Raw genomic sequence first — 16,113 nt, 5'->3', positions numbered from 1 at the left:
CCTCACCTCCATCACCCTCACCTCCAACACCCTCACCTCCACCACCCTCGCCTCCCAACACCCTCACCTCCAACACCCTCGCCTCCAACACCCTCACACCCTCACCTCCACCACCCTCGCCTCCCAACACCCTCACCTCCAACACCCAAACCTCCAACCAACCAACCAACTCTCACTGGCTGTATTTAAGCTCGACACATTAGCTTTCCATACATTGTTGTGTTCTGTGCATCAAAAATATACTGTGACTGTTGTGCTTAGAGTGTGTTTGGTTTCTCCTCTTAGTAACATGGTGGTAGCTCTGAAGGAGCTGTCCATCAGAGGAGACTTCAGGACCACGGTGGAGTATCTCATCAAGCTGCTGGAGACGGAGAGCTTTCAGCATAACAGCATCGACACAGGCTGGTTAGACAGGCTGATTTCTGAGAAGATGCAGGTGAGGCAAAGCATACAGGAGCATTTGACCGTTTGTGTGCAAGTATGACGCCTTCACTGTACCTGGGTCAGTCACATTCATTATTAGCTTTCAGAACTATGTGGAGGGAGTGTTCAACATGTGTGTTGTTTGCAGGCTGAGAGGCCTGACACCATGCTGGGGATTGTCAGCGGAGCACTCCATGTGGCTGATGTCAGCTTCAGGAACAGTGTATCCAACTTCCTGCACTCACTGGAAAGGTATGGTGTCTGTTTTTCACTCTCAGAATCTCTCTGTAGCATAGGCTGATGACCAGGTCTTTTGTTTAGGGTTGATCTGTCTCTCTGTACCTTATTCTTTCCCTTTCTTTCCTATCCTTCTTTCTTTCTCTCTTTTGATCTTTCTCTCTCTCTCTCCTGTCACCACAGGGGTCAGGTGTTGCCCGCTCACACGCTTCTGAATACGGTGGACGTGGAGCTGATCTACGAGGGCACTAAGTACGTGCTGACCGTGACCCGTCAGTCGCCCAACTCCTACGTGGTGATCATGAACCACTCGTCGGCGGAGGTGGACGTGCACCGTCTCAGCGACGGAGGCCTGCTGCTCTCCTACGACGGCTCCAGCTACACCACCTACATGAAGGAGGAGATCGACAGGTGAGTCGACACACACACACACACACACACACACACACACGCACAGGTGCAGTTGTCCACCTGGAAGTGTGAAAGGGCTGTGAGATCTAAACATAGACTTCACTTTGCATTGTGGGTTTTATAGCTTTATTTTATAGTGGGTTTTCCTCCTGTGTTGTTGCTGTTTTAGTGGCTGTTTAAAGTTTTAATTTAGCTGTGATGTGAGCATGATGAAATGCAGCTTTAAACGGCAGCCTTTGTGGAAACCATTTTTTAAAATGTTTTATTATTCATTCACTTGAAATATAAGCGTGCAAAACTAAAGTAGCAGGGAAATGACACAGAAATGATCGGTTGAAGAGACCTCTTGAGCTTCTCTTGCTCTAGTAATGACTGGGTTAAATCCATTGTTCCTTCACACGCTCCTTCGTCTCCTCCTCCTCTTTAGGTACCGCATCACCATCGGCAACAAGACGTGTGTGTTTGAGAAGGAGAACGACCCGTCACTGCTGCGCTCGCCCTCGGCTGGCAAACTCATCCAGTACACCGTGGAGGACGGAGGACACGTGTTCAATGGCCACTGCTATGCTGAAATAGAGGTGTGTGTGTGTGTGTGTGTGTGTGTGTGTGTGTGTGTGCGCCCTGACCCTGTGTTTGCATGGGCTCAGGTGATGAAGATGGTGATGACGCTATGTGTTTGTGTGTGTGTGATATGACCCTGTGTTTGCATGGGGTCAGGTGATGAAGGTGTTGCTGATGTGTGTGTGTGTGTGTGTGTGTGTGTGTGATATGACCCTGTGTTTGCATGGGCTCAGGTGATGAAGATGTTGATTGTGTGTGTGTGTGTGTGTGTGTAATATGACCCTGTGTTTGCATGGGCTCAGGTGATGAAGATGATTATTACGCTGTGTGTGTGTGTGTGTTTGTGTGTGTGTGACGAAGATGGTGATGATGTGTGTGTGTAATATGACCCTGTGTTTGCATGGGCTCAGGTGATGAAGATGGTGATGACGCTGACTGCGGTTGAGTCTGGCTGTATTCACTATGTGAAGAGAGCCGGAGCCGTCCTGGAACCTGGCTGTGTGATCGCCAAACTACAGCTGGACGACCCCAGCAGAGTACAACAGGTCAGACTTGGAGTTTCTGTTTGAGTGGATGTCATAATGGCTGTTCAGTAGCCATCAAGTATTACAGACATACTGTATTTACAAAGGGGGCGACAGTGGTACAGGAGGTAAAGAAGTCATTTAGTGATCAGAAGGTTGCTAGTTCTATTCCCTGTCGAAGCGTCCTTGAGCAAGACACTGAACCCCTAATTGCTCCTGATGTGCAGTGTGCCATCAGTGTAAATGTGAAATGTGTATACATCCTTGTAAGTCGCTTTCGATAAAAGCGTCTGCTGAATGTAAATATAACAAATGTTTATTGAGTATTCCTAAGGCATCAAAGTGACTGACATAAGATCTCTTACTCTTTATAATGACTGTGCTCATTAAGCATTATTATGCAGTATAAGCCCAACACAACTGTTATAATGTGAGCTTGTATGGAGCTCTATAAAGAGCATTTGGTGACTAAACAGCATGTTACATAAGGCCAAGATGTCATCACTGCCAATATGAAGAAGTAAACAAAGCTTAATTATTGTTTCTGATACTTTAAGCTGTAAGGGCTTATACTATAACATGCGTGCAGTTATTAAGTGCAGTTATTACTATGTATAAAAAGTGATCTAGACTTATGCGTATCATTATGAAGGCATTATGAATACTTTGTGTAACCCTTTACAAATATATGTTTCTAATGCTTTATGGATACACAGTTTAAACACCAATGTAGTGTTTAAGTTTTCCATATCATGAAAATATCTTGTTTCTCAAGCTTTTATGGATTTGTGAGGTATTGTTACAGAAATGATAGTTAGCAAGCGCTGCCTCCAACTTTCAGTTACTTGAAAGCAATTATTGCCATGGATACTTGAAATTATTTGTAATGATTATTCTCTCTCTCTCTCGCTCGCTCGCTCTCTCTCGGGCCCCCAGGCGGAGCTGCACCACGGGGCTCTGCCCATCATCCAGGCAGTGGCCCTGAGAGGGGAGAAGCTGCACAGGGTCTTCCACAACACCCTGGACCACCTGCTGCATGTCATGAACGGCTACTGCCTGCCCGAACCCTTCTTCGGCGGCAAGGTGTCAGAGCCTTCTCACTTCCTTTAGTAGTTTACACCTCAGCACTTTCCTGACAAATGATCTCATCTGGCATTTTGCATTGCCTTCTGAACAACAGCCTGTAGCTAATATTTCATGAGTAAATATGTCATAGTATTTTAATTATACAGTTAGGTCCAGTTGAACAATGTATTTATTGCTAACAAGGGGCATTCCATGAGAGGAGATATCCTAACACAACCCCCCTCTCACACGTGTCATATTGTTTAAATGTGTAGCTATAGGACTGAAGGCCTAGGTGATGTGTACTCTTATTTCTACAGTGCTGTTGGAGTTTGGATGTGTAATAGTGTGTGTGTGTGTGTGTGTGTGTGTGTGTGTGTGTGTGTGTGTGTGTATATATGATGGTGTTGACAGCTGAAAGAGTGGGTGGAGCGTCTGATGAAGACACTGAGGGACCCCTCGCTGCCCCTGCTGGAGCTGCAGGACATCATGACCAGCGTCTCCGGGCGCATCCCCCCCGCCGTGGAGAAGTGCATCAAGAAAGAAATGGCCCAGTACGCCAGCAACATCACCTCAGTCCTCTGCCAGTTCCCTAGCCAGCAGGTACACACACACACACACACACACACTCACTCACAGTTTGTGAAAGACTGACCACAGGATTAAAGGAAAAATAAAGTAAAATGATTGCGTAGTCTGCAGAGTGTCAAATCTAATCTTCTCTCACCTAGATTGCCAATATCCTGGATAGTCACGCAGCCACTCTTAACCGGAAGTCAGAGCGAGAGGTCTTCTTCATGAACACCCAGAGCATTGTGCAGCTGGTACAGAAGTAAGTCTTCAGCTCCTTATACACAACACTAGCCATCCAGGAGGCATTGATCTCTGTGTCAACACTCTGACACTGTGACTTAACATGCATGAAGCAGAGTGGCTGAACGTCTCTTCCCCTGGTCACTGCAACCTAACCCCTTTTCCTCCCCGGTTCCTCCCCGCCCTGGCAGGTACCGCAGTGGCATCCGCGGGCACATGAAGGCCGTGGTGATGGACCTGCTCCGGCAGTACCTGAAGGTGGAGGTGCAGTTTCAACATGGTGAGTAGGAGCCATCTGCGGCAAACACGCACACTGGCAGCAGCTGCACTCACTTGGAAGTTGAATGGAAGTCATGGTATTGGTTGGGTGTACTGATTACATTAGACATCTACTACTATAGTATAAATTAGCTAATCTTAAGCGGTGTGTTAATGTTTAGATTGGCTGTCTATGTTACAGTGTTGTGTTGATATGAAATAATTTAGGTAGGATTTGCCAATATTGCAGTTTTCAGTTCTGTCCATACGGGGGCAGTATGTGTCTTCTAACTGAGCACCACTGTTGTACCCATGGCCGTACCTCCTTATTTGACCTGCCGTTCTGCTTTCCTGAGCGTGTTTCTGAATGTCTATGTGTGCGCGCACAGGGCATTATGACAAATGCGTGTTCCACCTACGTGAGGAAAACAAAGGCGACATGGCCACTGTGCTGAACTACATCTTCTCCCACGCCCAAGTCACAAAGAAGAACTCCCTGGTCACCATGCTCATTGTAAGTACAATATGTCCTTTGCCAAACCATGACGGAACTAAGAACTTACAAAAAATAATTTGGGCGGATAGAACCCAGGTGCCTAAAAACAGTTTTTAGATGCCACTCTGCCCTAATTGCTTGTCAAGATGGTATTTTCTTTTGAAAACAACAGATATTTCCAGTCCATTTTGTTCCAATTAAAAGGGTGTGTGAAATGCTACCACCGTGCATACACTTACCTGGTGCGCAAATGTTGAAAAAACAAACTGGAAGGTTTGAAAATATTTTGCCACGGCCATCATTATGGAGTATGGTTTTAATTAAATGAAATGATAGCGTTTCTCTAACTTTCTCATTTCATCCTGTTTTTCACAAATCCATTTCTGAGGCTAATTTATTATTTTTTAATTAAGTATTAGCAAGGCTTACATTTATTCTCTCCCAAGGTTATCAAATAAAATCAAAGCTCTATTACAGATTCAAGGTCCAGATAAAGTACATTATTAGTTCCTATTATTTATTCATGGTAATTCATTTGATTCACATAATTGTGTCCCTGGACCTACTCCTCTCTCTATATCTCTGTCTGTTCTCTTTTTTTTTTTTTAGTTCTTTCTTTCTTTCTCTTTTTTTTCTTTTTCTTTCTTTCTCTCTCTCTTTTCTCTCTGAGTGAGTGAGTGAGTGAGTGAGTGAGTGAGTGAGTGAGTGAGTGAGTGAGTGAGTGAGTGAGTGAGTGAGTGAGTGAGTGAGTGAGTGAGTGAGTGAGTGAGTGAGTGAGTGAGTGAGTGAGTGAGTGAGTGAGTGAGTGAGTGAGTGCACCAGCAGCTATTGGGCTTTGGTTCACCCTCTGTGTTGTGTCTTTCCTCGTCCACTGTGATGTCCCCTATTGGAACTGATTCCGTTGCATCAGCCCCTTCTCTTTGCCTCTGTATCTGTAGGACCAGCTGTGTGGGCGGGACCCCACGCTGACGGACGAGCTGATGGCCATTCTGACGGAGCTCACCCAGCTCAGCAAGACCACCAACGCCAAGGTGGCCCTGAGAGCGCGCCAGGTAAGCCCACCTCACCTGCTGTGCCAGCCGGTCAAGCAAGCAGACCACTGCCAACAAGCCAGATGCTGCTAATGTCTTAGCTTTAGGGTAGTTCAGAGCTTTTCAATCCTCATCCATCCATCTAAGTGCAAGTAATTAAAAAGCATGTGAAAGCATGCCAAAAAACTAAAAAGCATCAAGAGTGCCTAAGGTAAGTTCAGTCAGGGAAAGATGGAAGACACAGGAAAACAGGAGTGGTTCCCCTGAGATAGCCCGCTGCTTCCCCTTAACTCGTCAAACATTTTGAATTAAGCCACTGCTTCAGTAGAAGTTTTTACAGATGCTGACATTTTTTCTCTGACAATCCCAGGTGCTGATCGCCTCTCACCTGCCCTCCTATGAGCTGCGGCACAATCAGGTGGAGTCCATCTTCCTGTCGGCCATTGACATGTACGGCCATCAGTTCTGCATTGAGAACCTCCAGGTGAGTGGTCTACTTGCCAGAGGATACATGGATTTGGTTGCACAACTGCTGTCATTCATTCATTCATTCATTCATTCATTCATCTATTCTTCTGTCTGTCAATCCATCCATCTTTTTATTTGATTTTTCTGTGTGATAACGTTCCCCGGTCTCCCCACTTCATATTTGGTCCTCAGAAACTGATCTTGTCAGAAACGTCCATCTTCGATGTACTTCCCAACTTCTTCTACCACACCAATCAGGTGGTCAGGATGGCTGCACTGGAGGTAAGCTAAGCTGTCTCTGTCTCTGTCTGTCTGTATTTCTTTCTGTCTGTCTGTCTGTCTGTCTGCCTGCCTGTCTGTCCCTCCGTCCGTGAGCATGTCATGAATGTCATGAAACAACATCTTCCAAGAAAATGTCTTCATGTTTACGCCTCATCTGTTGAGTGTGTGTGTGTGTGTGTGTGTGTGTGTGTGTGTGTGTGTGTGTGTGTGTGTGTGTGTGTGTGTGTGTGTGTGTGTGTGTGTGTGTGTGTGTGTGTGTGTGTGTGTGTGTGTGTGTGTGTGTGTGCGCAGGTATACGTGCGCAGGGCATACATCGCCTACGAGCTCAACAGCGTGCAACATCGCCAGCTGAGGGATAACACCTGTGTGGTGGAGTTCCAGTTCATGCTCCCCACCTCACACCCCAACAGGTACCCACAATGCACTGCAAACCTGCCTCCTCCTGCCGCCCTCCCACCCCTTCTGAGTACAGCCATGGAGGAGAGTGGGGAGGGCAATAAACCAATATTCAATGATGGAGGGATTTGATTAGGCTTGTTTGAGTTAGTCTGTAATATAGCATATAAACAGAACCTAGATAATGCATGAAGTTACAATTTGTCTAAATCATAAAATCATCCCTTTAAACACCAAATTACAGCTCAAAGCTGTAATGTATCACAGGAGACTTCAAGTCTAGAGTTGAGATGTTGAGTTACGTTGTAGACTAGAGTAGAGTTGGAGAGTAGAGTCGATTTGGAGACTACAGGCTAAAGTTGTCTGTATGTGCAGTAACAGGCCCTTTTGGCTTGCCATTTTAATCTGGTCCAGACGCCATGCTGGTTGTGAAGACGCATGATCATATTAATTATGTCATGCTTGCATTCACGGCGGCTGCTTATTGTTTTGTCCAAGTGGCCGTGTCTTTGCCTGGCTCTTTTATACGCTTGGTATTTATAATGATCTGATGGAGTTTTTGCATGTTGGTGACTTAAATTTTTGCATGTAGTTAACCCACAATCATTGGTATCTTGCTTGCTCATATTAGAATAGCAAATGTTAAAGAGGCTCTCGTGTCCCATACTGCAAATAGACCCTTTGCAGTGGGTAAAGTGGGACACACTGAAGTTGTTGCATGACGGTGAGGATCAGTCATTGGCCAAGCTTGTGTGTTCAATCTGCTCCACTGTGACCCCTCAGAGTACCTCTACTCTGATTGGTCAAATATCGTCTCGTAATCACTCCGTAATCCTCTCATTCTGTTGATAAATAAGACGGAATATGAAGGATTTATGATTCCATTGACCCAACATCCAGCATCATATGTTGCTGATATTCATCAGTTTGAATACCTCGGTTTCCCTCTCCTCACTGCCATGTGTGATTTTTAAATCAACCCCACTGACTCTATTTGGGACTAAACCGGCCAGTCATGATGATGCGCGGCCCCCACACACGGCTTAGGCCACTGACTCCTCCATATTGGTGCCTGACACTAACCAAACGGTTATCAATGTTGTTTGCTTACAGAGGGAACATCCCCACTTTAAACAGGTATAGTAATGATTTATTATTTTCCTGTTGCCAAGTGTGCCACCGTAGACTCTAGAGCAGAGAACAGCCTGGTCAAACATAGGTCAAGTACTTATGACAATTAGGGATCATGGTTATTATCAGGTCAGGGCAACCGGGGTTTATTTGAAGTCCAAAATGAAGTGAGTAAAATGTACACATATGGTCAAACTGTACAGACTTGCTTTGTTGAAGGTGTCAACTGTCACCAAAGACACATTTTTTGTGACTGTAAATTTGTTGCAGCATACCATTTTACCATTTTAATTAAAGGTCCCAGTTTGCTTGTGCTGCTGTGTGTTGCTGTTGTTATCATTGAGGATGTTGCTTCCTCAAATTAAATTTTCCGACATCAGGGCGGCTAATTGATTTTGTAAGTCATTTTGGGCTAATAGCTGTTGCATGGACTGCTGAAACAACCATATTCTGTACTACTGTATATGTTAGCCTGCCTCCCTTGTAAGTCGTTTCACACATAGGTGTGTGTGTGTGTGTGTGTGTGTGTGTGTGTGTGTGTGTGTGAGAGAGTGTGTGAGTGTGTGTGTGTGAGTAGTGCGTGATGGTATATGGTATATTTTAGTACAATTGTGTGTTTTATTGTGTTGTGTAGGCATGCAAAGTAATGTAGCGTCAAAGCTAATTTGTAGTTAATTTAGCTTAGTGGGGCATCCTGCTGAGTTTGAATGAGCTGTGTAAATGTCCTGTTTAATTCCTCCGTCTGGGAGCCCGTGATGATACCATGTGATCCGTTTGTCATGGCCAGTGCCTGCACGATCTGAGTGTTTGTGTGTGTGTGTGCTTGCGCATGTGTGTGTGTGCTACTGCCACGGTTCTCTTAGGAAGATGTCTCCTCCGGAACGCCATCAGGCTAAAGAGGCTAACACAGCAGCGCCAGCCAGTAACATCCCCAGTAGCAAACCTCAAGTTAGTGACTCCAGTGTAAATGACCAAAGGTGTGGCCATGGGACTAACTTCCCCATGACAATTTCCTCCCTCACTCACTCCCTCATTAACTAACCGGGGGGCTGTGTCAGTGGACAGTCTGGAGAAAAACTGACTTAGGTGATGGTCACCTCGGGTTAAAGGCAGAACATGCTAAACTCTTGTGAATCGCTGGTGTTTTAAAAGGACTGTTTGTTCTACCTGTGTGTCTGGGGCTTGGTGTTCTCAACATCACCTGGAGCAGGAGGATCTTGGGTGGGGTTCTCACTTATCAAGGCTCGCCTCTCCTCAAACTTCAAGTTTTGTCACTACCTTTGGTTGCAACACGTTTAGCATTAAGAGTCCATTCAGGCACATTTTATCCACTCAGGAGAAAGAGGGAACAAAAACTGTTTACTAGTGAAGACATTCACACTGAGAGGATAAATGGTTGCCGTAAGTATTGGGATAAGGCAAACCTGTCTGCCTAATATGGGTCTGATGCTTTCTTGTTTGGTTTGATGGTGTGGGTGTGAATGGCAGTTGGTGCTTTGGGAATGGTTAGGGTCTATTTTTTTATTTAATTTTTAATTAAGACCAACTAAGCCAAAACTGTAACCCTGTACTTGTTGTGTGTGTGTATGCGTACCTGTGTGTGTCTTTGCCACAGAATGTCTTTCTCCTCCAACCTGAACCATTACGGCATGGCACATATGGCCAGTGTGAGTGATGTGCTGCTGGACACCTCCTTCACCCCACCCTGCCAGCGGATGGGAGCCATGGTGTCCTTCCAGTCATTCCAGGAATTCACCAGGTACGGCTATGTGGTGTGTGGTGTGTGGTGTGTGTGGTGTGTGTGGTGTGTGTGGTGTGTGTGGTGTGTGTGTGTGTGTGTGTGTGTGAGAGACATGGTGAGAGATATATGTCTCTGTATTGCTGACTGTTTATGTTAAGGTTTTCTGTGCAGTAGTGTAGAAAGAGAGGGATCATTTCTTCCTTCTCTTGTATTCTTGAGGTTTAGTGGATTTGGTGTCTCGTCTCCCTCCAGGAACATTAGGGACGTGCTGAGCTGCTTCTCAGACTCCCCGCCATCCAGCCCAACCTTCCCAGAGGGGGGGAACCCAGTCCTCTACGGAGAGGACGACAACAAGGTCAGGAACCTTTCTACCAAGGAAACCTTTCTCCACTTTTCTTTGCGCAGCTTCCAGTAGCATTCAGTGTAGATAACTATAAGATCATCTGTATCATCTAAATAGAATCGTTTAACCTTCCGTGTTCTTTAAAGCCAACATTCCAACATTTGGGATCTGTCTGATAAAGTATGGATATGTTTGTGTGAAACTGTAGAGCATCCTAGATGAGCCAATTCATATTCTCAACGTGGCCATCAAGACGGACAGTGACATTGACGACGATGGACTGGCAGCCATGTTCCGCGAGTTCACTCAGACAAAGGTCAGAACTGTGATGTTCCATACTGTCCCTGATGTGTACATGGGCGTGACCGTCTCATGGCAGCCTGTTCAGTGCATGGGTACTGAGGCCTCCGAGACACCTGACAGCTGGCTCATCAGTGTGTTCTTGTCTCACAGAAAAGCATGCTGTTTGAACATGGCATCCGCAGACTGACTTTCCTGGTAGCTCAGAAGGTTAGTTCATAATTTCATCTCTCTCTCTCTCTCTCTCTCTCTCGCTCTCTCTCTCTCACCCCCCCTCTCTCGCTCTGTCTCTCTCTCTCTTTTCTCTCCCCCCCTCTCTTTTTTTTCCCCTTCAGTCTGCTTTTCTAAGATCACGCTGCAATTAATGTCATCAAAATAAATTGTGTGTTTTGTTGGTTGTCAAGTTCCCAGGCCATAATTGGAATGTGGTGTAATTGACAGTCATTGTTGAACTTGTGCTTTTCTGTGTGCATGCTGCGCCTCTCTTCTTCTCTTCTCTTTCTCCTTTCTTCTCTTTGCTGTTTCTCCGTTTCCCTCCGTCCTCCTTCGCACTCCGGTGATTCTGCGCTTGGCAGGATTTCAGGAAGCAGGTGAATTGTGAAGTGGACCAGCGCTTCCATGTAAGTAAACTGATCTGAGATCTGAGTCCCTGTTCAGGTGTGCGGACTCGTCTACTAATAAACTGATGGATTGTGAAGGCTGGTTAGTTTCAGTGGTTAGGTTATTGTATTGTAATAGAACAAGGACATTAGCTGGGATGTTTCGGCTCATTGTTGTTGAGGGCCCCCTTCCTTCACATCATTAAGTTCATTACCATAAGATGCCCATGATCCACGCTGAACACCGTTTGGATCAACATGAAGTTTTTTCTGCTCTTAATGCACTCAGTCTGACTCACTAACTCACTGCAAAAGCTAGACAGCATTCCACCTCACTTGACACTTGCAAAAAATACATTTTAACATTAATATTCCATTAATTTCCCTTCTCTTTATTTCCATCACAGAGGGAGTTCCCCAAATTTTTCACTTTCAGAGCCCGAGACAAGGTGAGTGCCACCAGCAGGAGATCCAGACCCTTGTACACTAGATACTAGAGAATACTCTAGAGAATAGAGTGACCGCATCAATGAAATAGTAGATTTAGCTGTCTACTCACTAAAAGTGAGAACAAGATCGATGGTTGCCACTGTCTCTTCTGCCACTCCTGATAGATTTAGCAAAATAAGGCTCCACCAAACCTCATTACATTAATGACCTTTTTAATTATTTTACCCATTTGAGAGGAATGGCATCCATTAGCAGGGTGTGATGATTACCTTCCATTTTAATACTCCCCCCTTCAGAACATGGCTCCTAGCCATTTCCCAACACTATTGATTCTCTTCCTTATTAAACTCTCAAGAGAGTTTTTGAAGAGAACCATGATTGGCTTAATAAAGTTCTCTTTGCAACACATATTTAGACTAAGACTTGATTATGTGTCAGAGTCAAAAGACTAAATATTTGTTCATGTTGTGTTTGTGTATACTATGTTTGTCACCTTTTGAACTCGCTCACCTGCATGATATATCACAGCGTTGGAGCTAGTCTGTCATATTAGTTGTTTGTTTGTGTATCGACACGTCTGTGGCTGAAGCCCAGTTATCGACCTCACTGTCTGTGTGTGTGTGTGTGTGTGTGTGTGTGTGTGTGTGTGTGTGTGTGTGTGTGTGTGTGTGTGTGTGTGTGTTTGTGTGTCCCAGTTTGAGGAGGACCGCATCTACAGGCACCTGGAGCCCGCCCTTGCCTTCCAGCTGGAGCTGAACCGCATGCGGAACTTCGCTCTGACCGCCGCCCCCTGTGCCAACCACAAGATGCACCTGTATCTAGGCGCCGCACGTGTGGAGGCGGGCGCCGAGGTCACGGACTACCGCTTCTTTGTTCGCGCCATCATCCGCCACTCAGACTTGGTCACCAAGGTGAGAACTAAGGGGCGTGCCTGGATTTGGATTCTGTTCTGTGTTGTTTATTTTGGGATTGTCTAATGGATTTTGGTGTTAAAGAGTTAAATCAAAATGTGCATGTAGTCATGGTGCTTGAATTTGGGGGTTTTATTATATGGGAAAGCATCTTTTGTGTGTACTCTCTCACTCTCTCTCACACACATACACACACAAACACACACCTACCTGTGTGTGTGTGTATGTGTGTGAGCAATTAATGTTGTGTAACCCCCATTTCTGGTCTCTTTCTCCATGCAGGAGGCCTCCTTTGAGTACCTGCACAATGAGGCAGAGAGGTTGCTTCTGGAGGCCATGGACGAGCTGGAGGTGGCCTTCAACAACACCACCGTCCGCACCGACTGCAACCACATCTTCCTGAACTTTGTGCCCACTGTTATCATGGACCCCTCCAAGGTTGGAGCATCTCATTCGGGATGTTTGAGACTCTGTTTTTTTGTATATTAACATCCATCTCAGAAACCAGTCCATTTTACCTTGCAAAAACAGATTTTTTTTTTCATTCATTGAGATTAATACATTATGTACTGTCGAGGTGAAGATAGTCTGCAGTTTCATGTCTCTGTCCATCTGAGTATCTGTAAGTCTCTGTGCGCTCTATGGTGACTCATTTTAGAGCAGATCTCTTTAGTAACCTCTGTGTCTCTCCAGATCGAGGAGTCTGTGCGCTCTATGGTGATGCGCTACGGCAGTCGGCTGTGGAAGCTGCGCGTGCTGCAGGCAGAGCTGAAGATCAACATCCGGCTGACGCCCACAGGCAAGCAGATCCCCATCCGCCTCTTCCTCACCAACGAGTCTGGATACTATCTGGACATCAGCCTCTATAAGGAGGTTACTGACACCCGCAGTGGACAGGTGAGGCCCGGTCTCAACCTGTATGTATACCGCACCCTTGGTACAAACATCACAGTTGCAATGACGTGACATCGTAACTTTATAAATATTACAAATATTTGGATTTGTTCATGACTGTCCTACTGTTCTTATTTTTGGAGTAAAGGAATTAGCTAATTGTGCCTCATTGTTACCCACTGTGCCACTAATATTACTCAAAACCATCATATCCCTTAATGTGAATTTGAAGAAGCAGCATGCCAACCAAGACATTAATTGAACCATGGCTTTGGAAAGCAAATTCTCTTGATACATTTAAGTCTTAAGGCTAATTGTGCTTCCCCTAGCGTAAAATCCGGCCCTCTTAAAACGTCCATTTAGCAAGAGGGAAATGACAAGCACATAGTGATGAGGAACGTTGAGGTGTCCTGTAGTAAAGTCTTAGAGAATTCAGCTTTCATCATCACAAATGACTAATTGGCTTTTTTCTCTGTTCTCTTGACGGAATATCAAGGATGTGGTGATTTCCATTTTAAAATTCTTATAAAACGCTCCTGCTCATTGCTGTCATTTACTTTACGAAGCACAGAATCAAATGAGTTTGGACGCCTGATTGGTTAAAGAAGAACATCACAGATTTCCACATGTTTCTTTTTTTTCCAGTCAGAATGGTTTGATGGGTGTGGTCCAGAACACCGTATCTGAGATACAGAAAATCCACTCAAGTTCACTGACCAGCCTGAGAACTATGTCCTTGTGTTTTGCGGGGTGAGGGTTTTGTAGAATTCAACCATTGTCTAAAGCGCCCCCCCCCCCACTCCTATCTGTAGATCATGTTCCAGGCGTACGGGGACAAGCAGGGCCCGCTGCACGGCATGCTCATCAACACGCCATACGTCACCAAAGACCTGCTGCAGTCCAAACGCTTCCAGGCCCAGAGTCTGGGCACCACCTACGTCTACGACTTCCCCGAGATGTTCAGACAGGTACGCCATCAAATCACTTCCACTCCAGGCGTGGAAAAGCCACATGCATGTGGCTGGTGTAAGGTTTTAAACAGCAGTGTAGTATTGAGGTGTGAGATATTTCATGTGCATGTCATAGAGAGTTTATGTTTATGTTTATTAGTCCCTGAGGAAGCTGTGGACGAGCATGGAGACTTACGCCCGGCTGCCCAAGTGCCCTCTGCCCTCGGAGCTGCTCACCTTCACCGAGCTGGTGCTGGACCCGGCGGGCCTGCTGGTGCAGATGAACCGCCTGCCCGGAGGAAATGAGGTGAGCTGAGCGGGGGTTGGGTTGGGGGGACTGACCTCATCGCCTCACGGGAAGGTGGCGTAGACACATGCTCCTAAGCTTGAGAGTTGTGCAGTACCGCAGATTCCCAGTAGGGGTCTCTGTGTGTCCACTTGTACAGTGAATAGAGATTGCATGGATATTATTGAGCAAATATGGCTTTGTTTTGTTTTTGCGCTTGTGTGCATGCGTAGATCGGCATGGTGGCTTGGCGTATGACCCTCCGCACCCCGGAATACCCGCTGGGGCGTGAGATCATCGTCATCAGCAACGACATCACGCATAAGATCGGCTCGTTTGGGCCACAGGAGGACGTGCTCTTCCTGCAGGCGTCGGAGATGGCCCGCGAGTGCGGCATCCCACGCATCTACATCGCCGCCAACAGTGGCGCCCGCATCGGCCTCGCCGAGGAGATCCGCCATATGTTCCAAGTGGCCTGGCAGGACCCGGTTGACCCCTATAAGGTGAGGGGTCAGAGGGCGTATCACTGGTGAAAAGCAGTGTGAAAGAGGATGACCATGACATGAGAAAAGGTTATGGGAGGGGCTTACATCTTACTCTTTGGTGAGGACAGTCATTAAAGTAGCTTTATAAATTAGTTTTGTCAAACATAAATATGGAAACACCGCTTCAAAACCAAAAATGCGACTGAAAGCAGTCATAGCAGTTTAACAGATATGCATCTGTTTTTGTTTTTTTTCTCCAGGGCTTTAAGTACCTGTACCTGACACCGCAGGACTATAAAAAGGTGTCTGCTCTGAACTCTGTGCATGTTGAGCATGTGGAGGATGAGGGTGAATCGAGGTGAGTCACCCCCCAACCCCACCACCACCCTCACTATATTAAGAGCTGCTCTGGCACGTGACTGCAGTAAACATCTCATGGAATGATTGGGACCTTCCCATTTTGCAGTCTCACTTGACCAGCTTAGGGGGGCTGGAGTGGGGGGGGGTGGGGAGGCATGACTGCGGGCTCCACATTCCAAGCCTTCACTGGGTCCTCATTGTGAATGGACAGACAATGTAATGTAATGAATCTAAATGTGGTATGATTTTGGTATGACATTTTTTGACAATAATGATCGTAAAGCATCATTTTGCTGGAATTTTTTTTCACTCAAACTGTGCCTGAAAACATAACTACTGGTTCAACATTGGATGACAGAGACGGATTGTTTATTTTTGAGGGGGCAGTGGTTTTCATCATATTATATTAGAATAATTATTGATACAAGGAGTCTTTGATTCAATGTAGCATCGTTGGTGGCCGCATGCTAGACTGTGTTTATTATGCAAATGAAAACGTTTTGTTTTATTTGTAAGAGGCAGCTGTAATCTATCGCAAACATCATCTGCCAAGGCCTTCTCTGGGTCTGTCTGACATAACGTGATGGTAAATAGCTTATTAGCAACCTTAAAACCGATTAGCAGGCTATCATATTTCACCTCACTTCTGTTAGCCAAATGTGAATCTGTTCCCACGTTTTTCCGATGCTGACAAACAT

The 16,113-nt window shown here is 45.8% G+C and overlaps 1 protein-coding gene across 3 annotated transcripts in view; it reads left to right on the top strand.

The window, feature by feature from the left end:
• acaca (acetyl-CoA carboxylase alpha) overlaps nucleotides 1–16,113 on the top strand; it is a 48,762-nt gene that overhangs the window by 13,662 nt on the left and 18,987 nt on the right. For 2 of the 3 annotated variants that reach the window (XR_013968910.1, XM_080852420.1), the window contains exons 14-41: nucleotides 286–436; nucleotides 572–675; nucleotides 844–1,071; nucleotides 1,499–1,649; nucleotides 2,043–2,177; nucleotides 3,093–3,239; nucleotides 3,636–3,824; nucleotides 3,953–4,053; nucleotides 4,226–4,314; nucleotides 4,682–4,806; nucleotides 5,727–5,840; nucleotides 6,190–6,303; nucleotides 6,480–6,569; nucleotides 6,861–6,979; nucleotides 8,079–8,102; nucleotides 9,712–9,855; nucleotides 10,090–10,192; nucleotides 10,389–10,496; nucleotides 10,634–10,690; nucleotides 11,056–11,100; nucleotides 11,487–11,528; nucleotides 12,225–12,440; nucleotides 12,723–12,878; nucleotides 13,134–13,337; nucleotides 14,147–14,302; nucleotides 14,445–14,591; nucleotides 14,804–15,073; nucleotides 15,316–15,413. Coding sequence is in view for 2 of the 3 variants with exons in the window: in XM_080852420.1 (XP_080708546.1) it covers nucleotides 286–436; nucleotides 572–675; nucleotides 844–1,071; nucleotides 1,499–1,649; nucleotides 2,043–2,177; nucleotides 3,093–3,239; nucleotides 3,636–3,824; nucleotides 3,953–4,053; nucleotides 4,226–4,314; nucleotides 4,682–4,806; nucleotides 5,727–5,840; nucleotides 6,190–6,303; nucleotides 6,480–6,569; nucleotides 6,861–6,979; nucleotides 8,079–8,102; nucleotides 9,712–9,855; nucleotides 10,090–10,192; nucleotides 10,389–10,496; nucleotides 10,634–10,690; nucleotides 11,056–11,100; nucleotides 11,487–11,528; nucleotides 12,225–12,440; nucleotides 12,723–12,878; nucleotides 13,134–13,337; nucleotides 14,147–14,302; nucleotides 14,445–14,591; nucleotides 14,804–15,073; nucleotides 15,316–15,413 (3,627 nt within the window). In the remaining variant the exon portion in view is untranslated. The remainder of the gene's footprint in view (nucleotides 1–285; nucleotides 437–571; nucleotides 676–843; nucleotides 1,072–1,498; nucleotides 1,650–2,042; nucleotides 2,178–3,092; nucleotides 3,240–3,635; nucleotides 3,825–3,952; nucleotides 4,054–4,225; nucleotides 4,315–4,681; nucleotides 4,807–5,726; nucleotides 5,841–6,189; nucleotides 6,304–6,479; nucleotides 6,570–6,860; nucleotides 6,980–8,078; nucleotides 8,103–9,711; nucleotides 9,856–10,089; nucleotides 10,193–10,388; nucleotides 10,497–10,633; nucleotides 10,691–11,055; nucleotides 11,101–11,486; nucleotides 11,529–12,224; nucleotides 12,441–12,722; nucleotides 12,879–13,133; nucleotides 13,338–14,146; nucleotides 14,303–14,444; nucleotides 14,592–14,803; nucleotides 15,074–15,315; nucleotides 15,414–16,113) is intronic. The other variant, XM_080852421.1, reaches the window with a different exon arrangement.

The sequence above is a fragment of the Sprattus sprattus genome, assembly GCF_963457725.1.
Source record: "Sprattus sprattus genome assembly, chromosome: 1".
Lineage (NCBI taxonomy): Eukaryota > Metazoa > Chordata > Actinopteri > Clupeiformes > Clupeidae > Sprattus > Sprattus sprattus.
The sequence above is the reverse complement of the archived record's forward strand: the minus strand, read 5'-3'. Positions and strand labels throughout refer to the sequence as shown.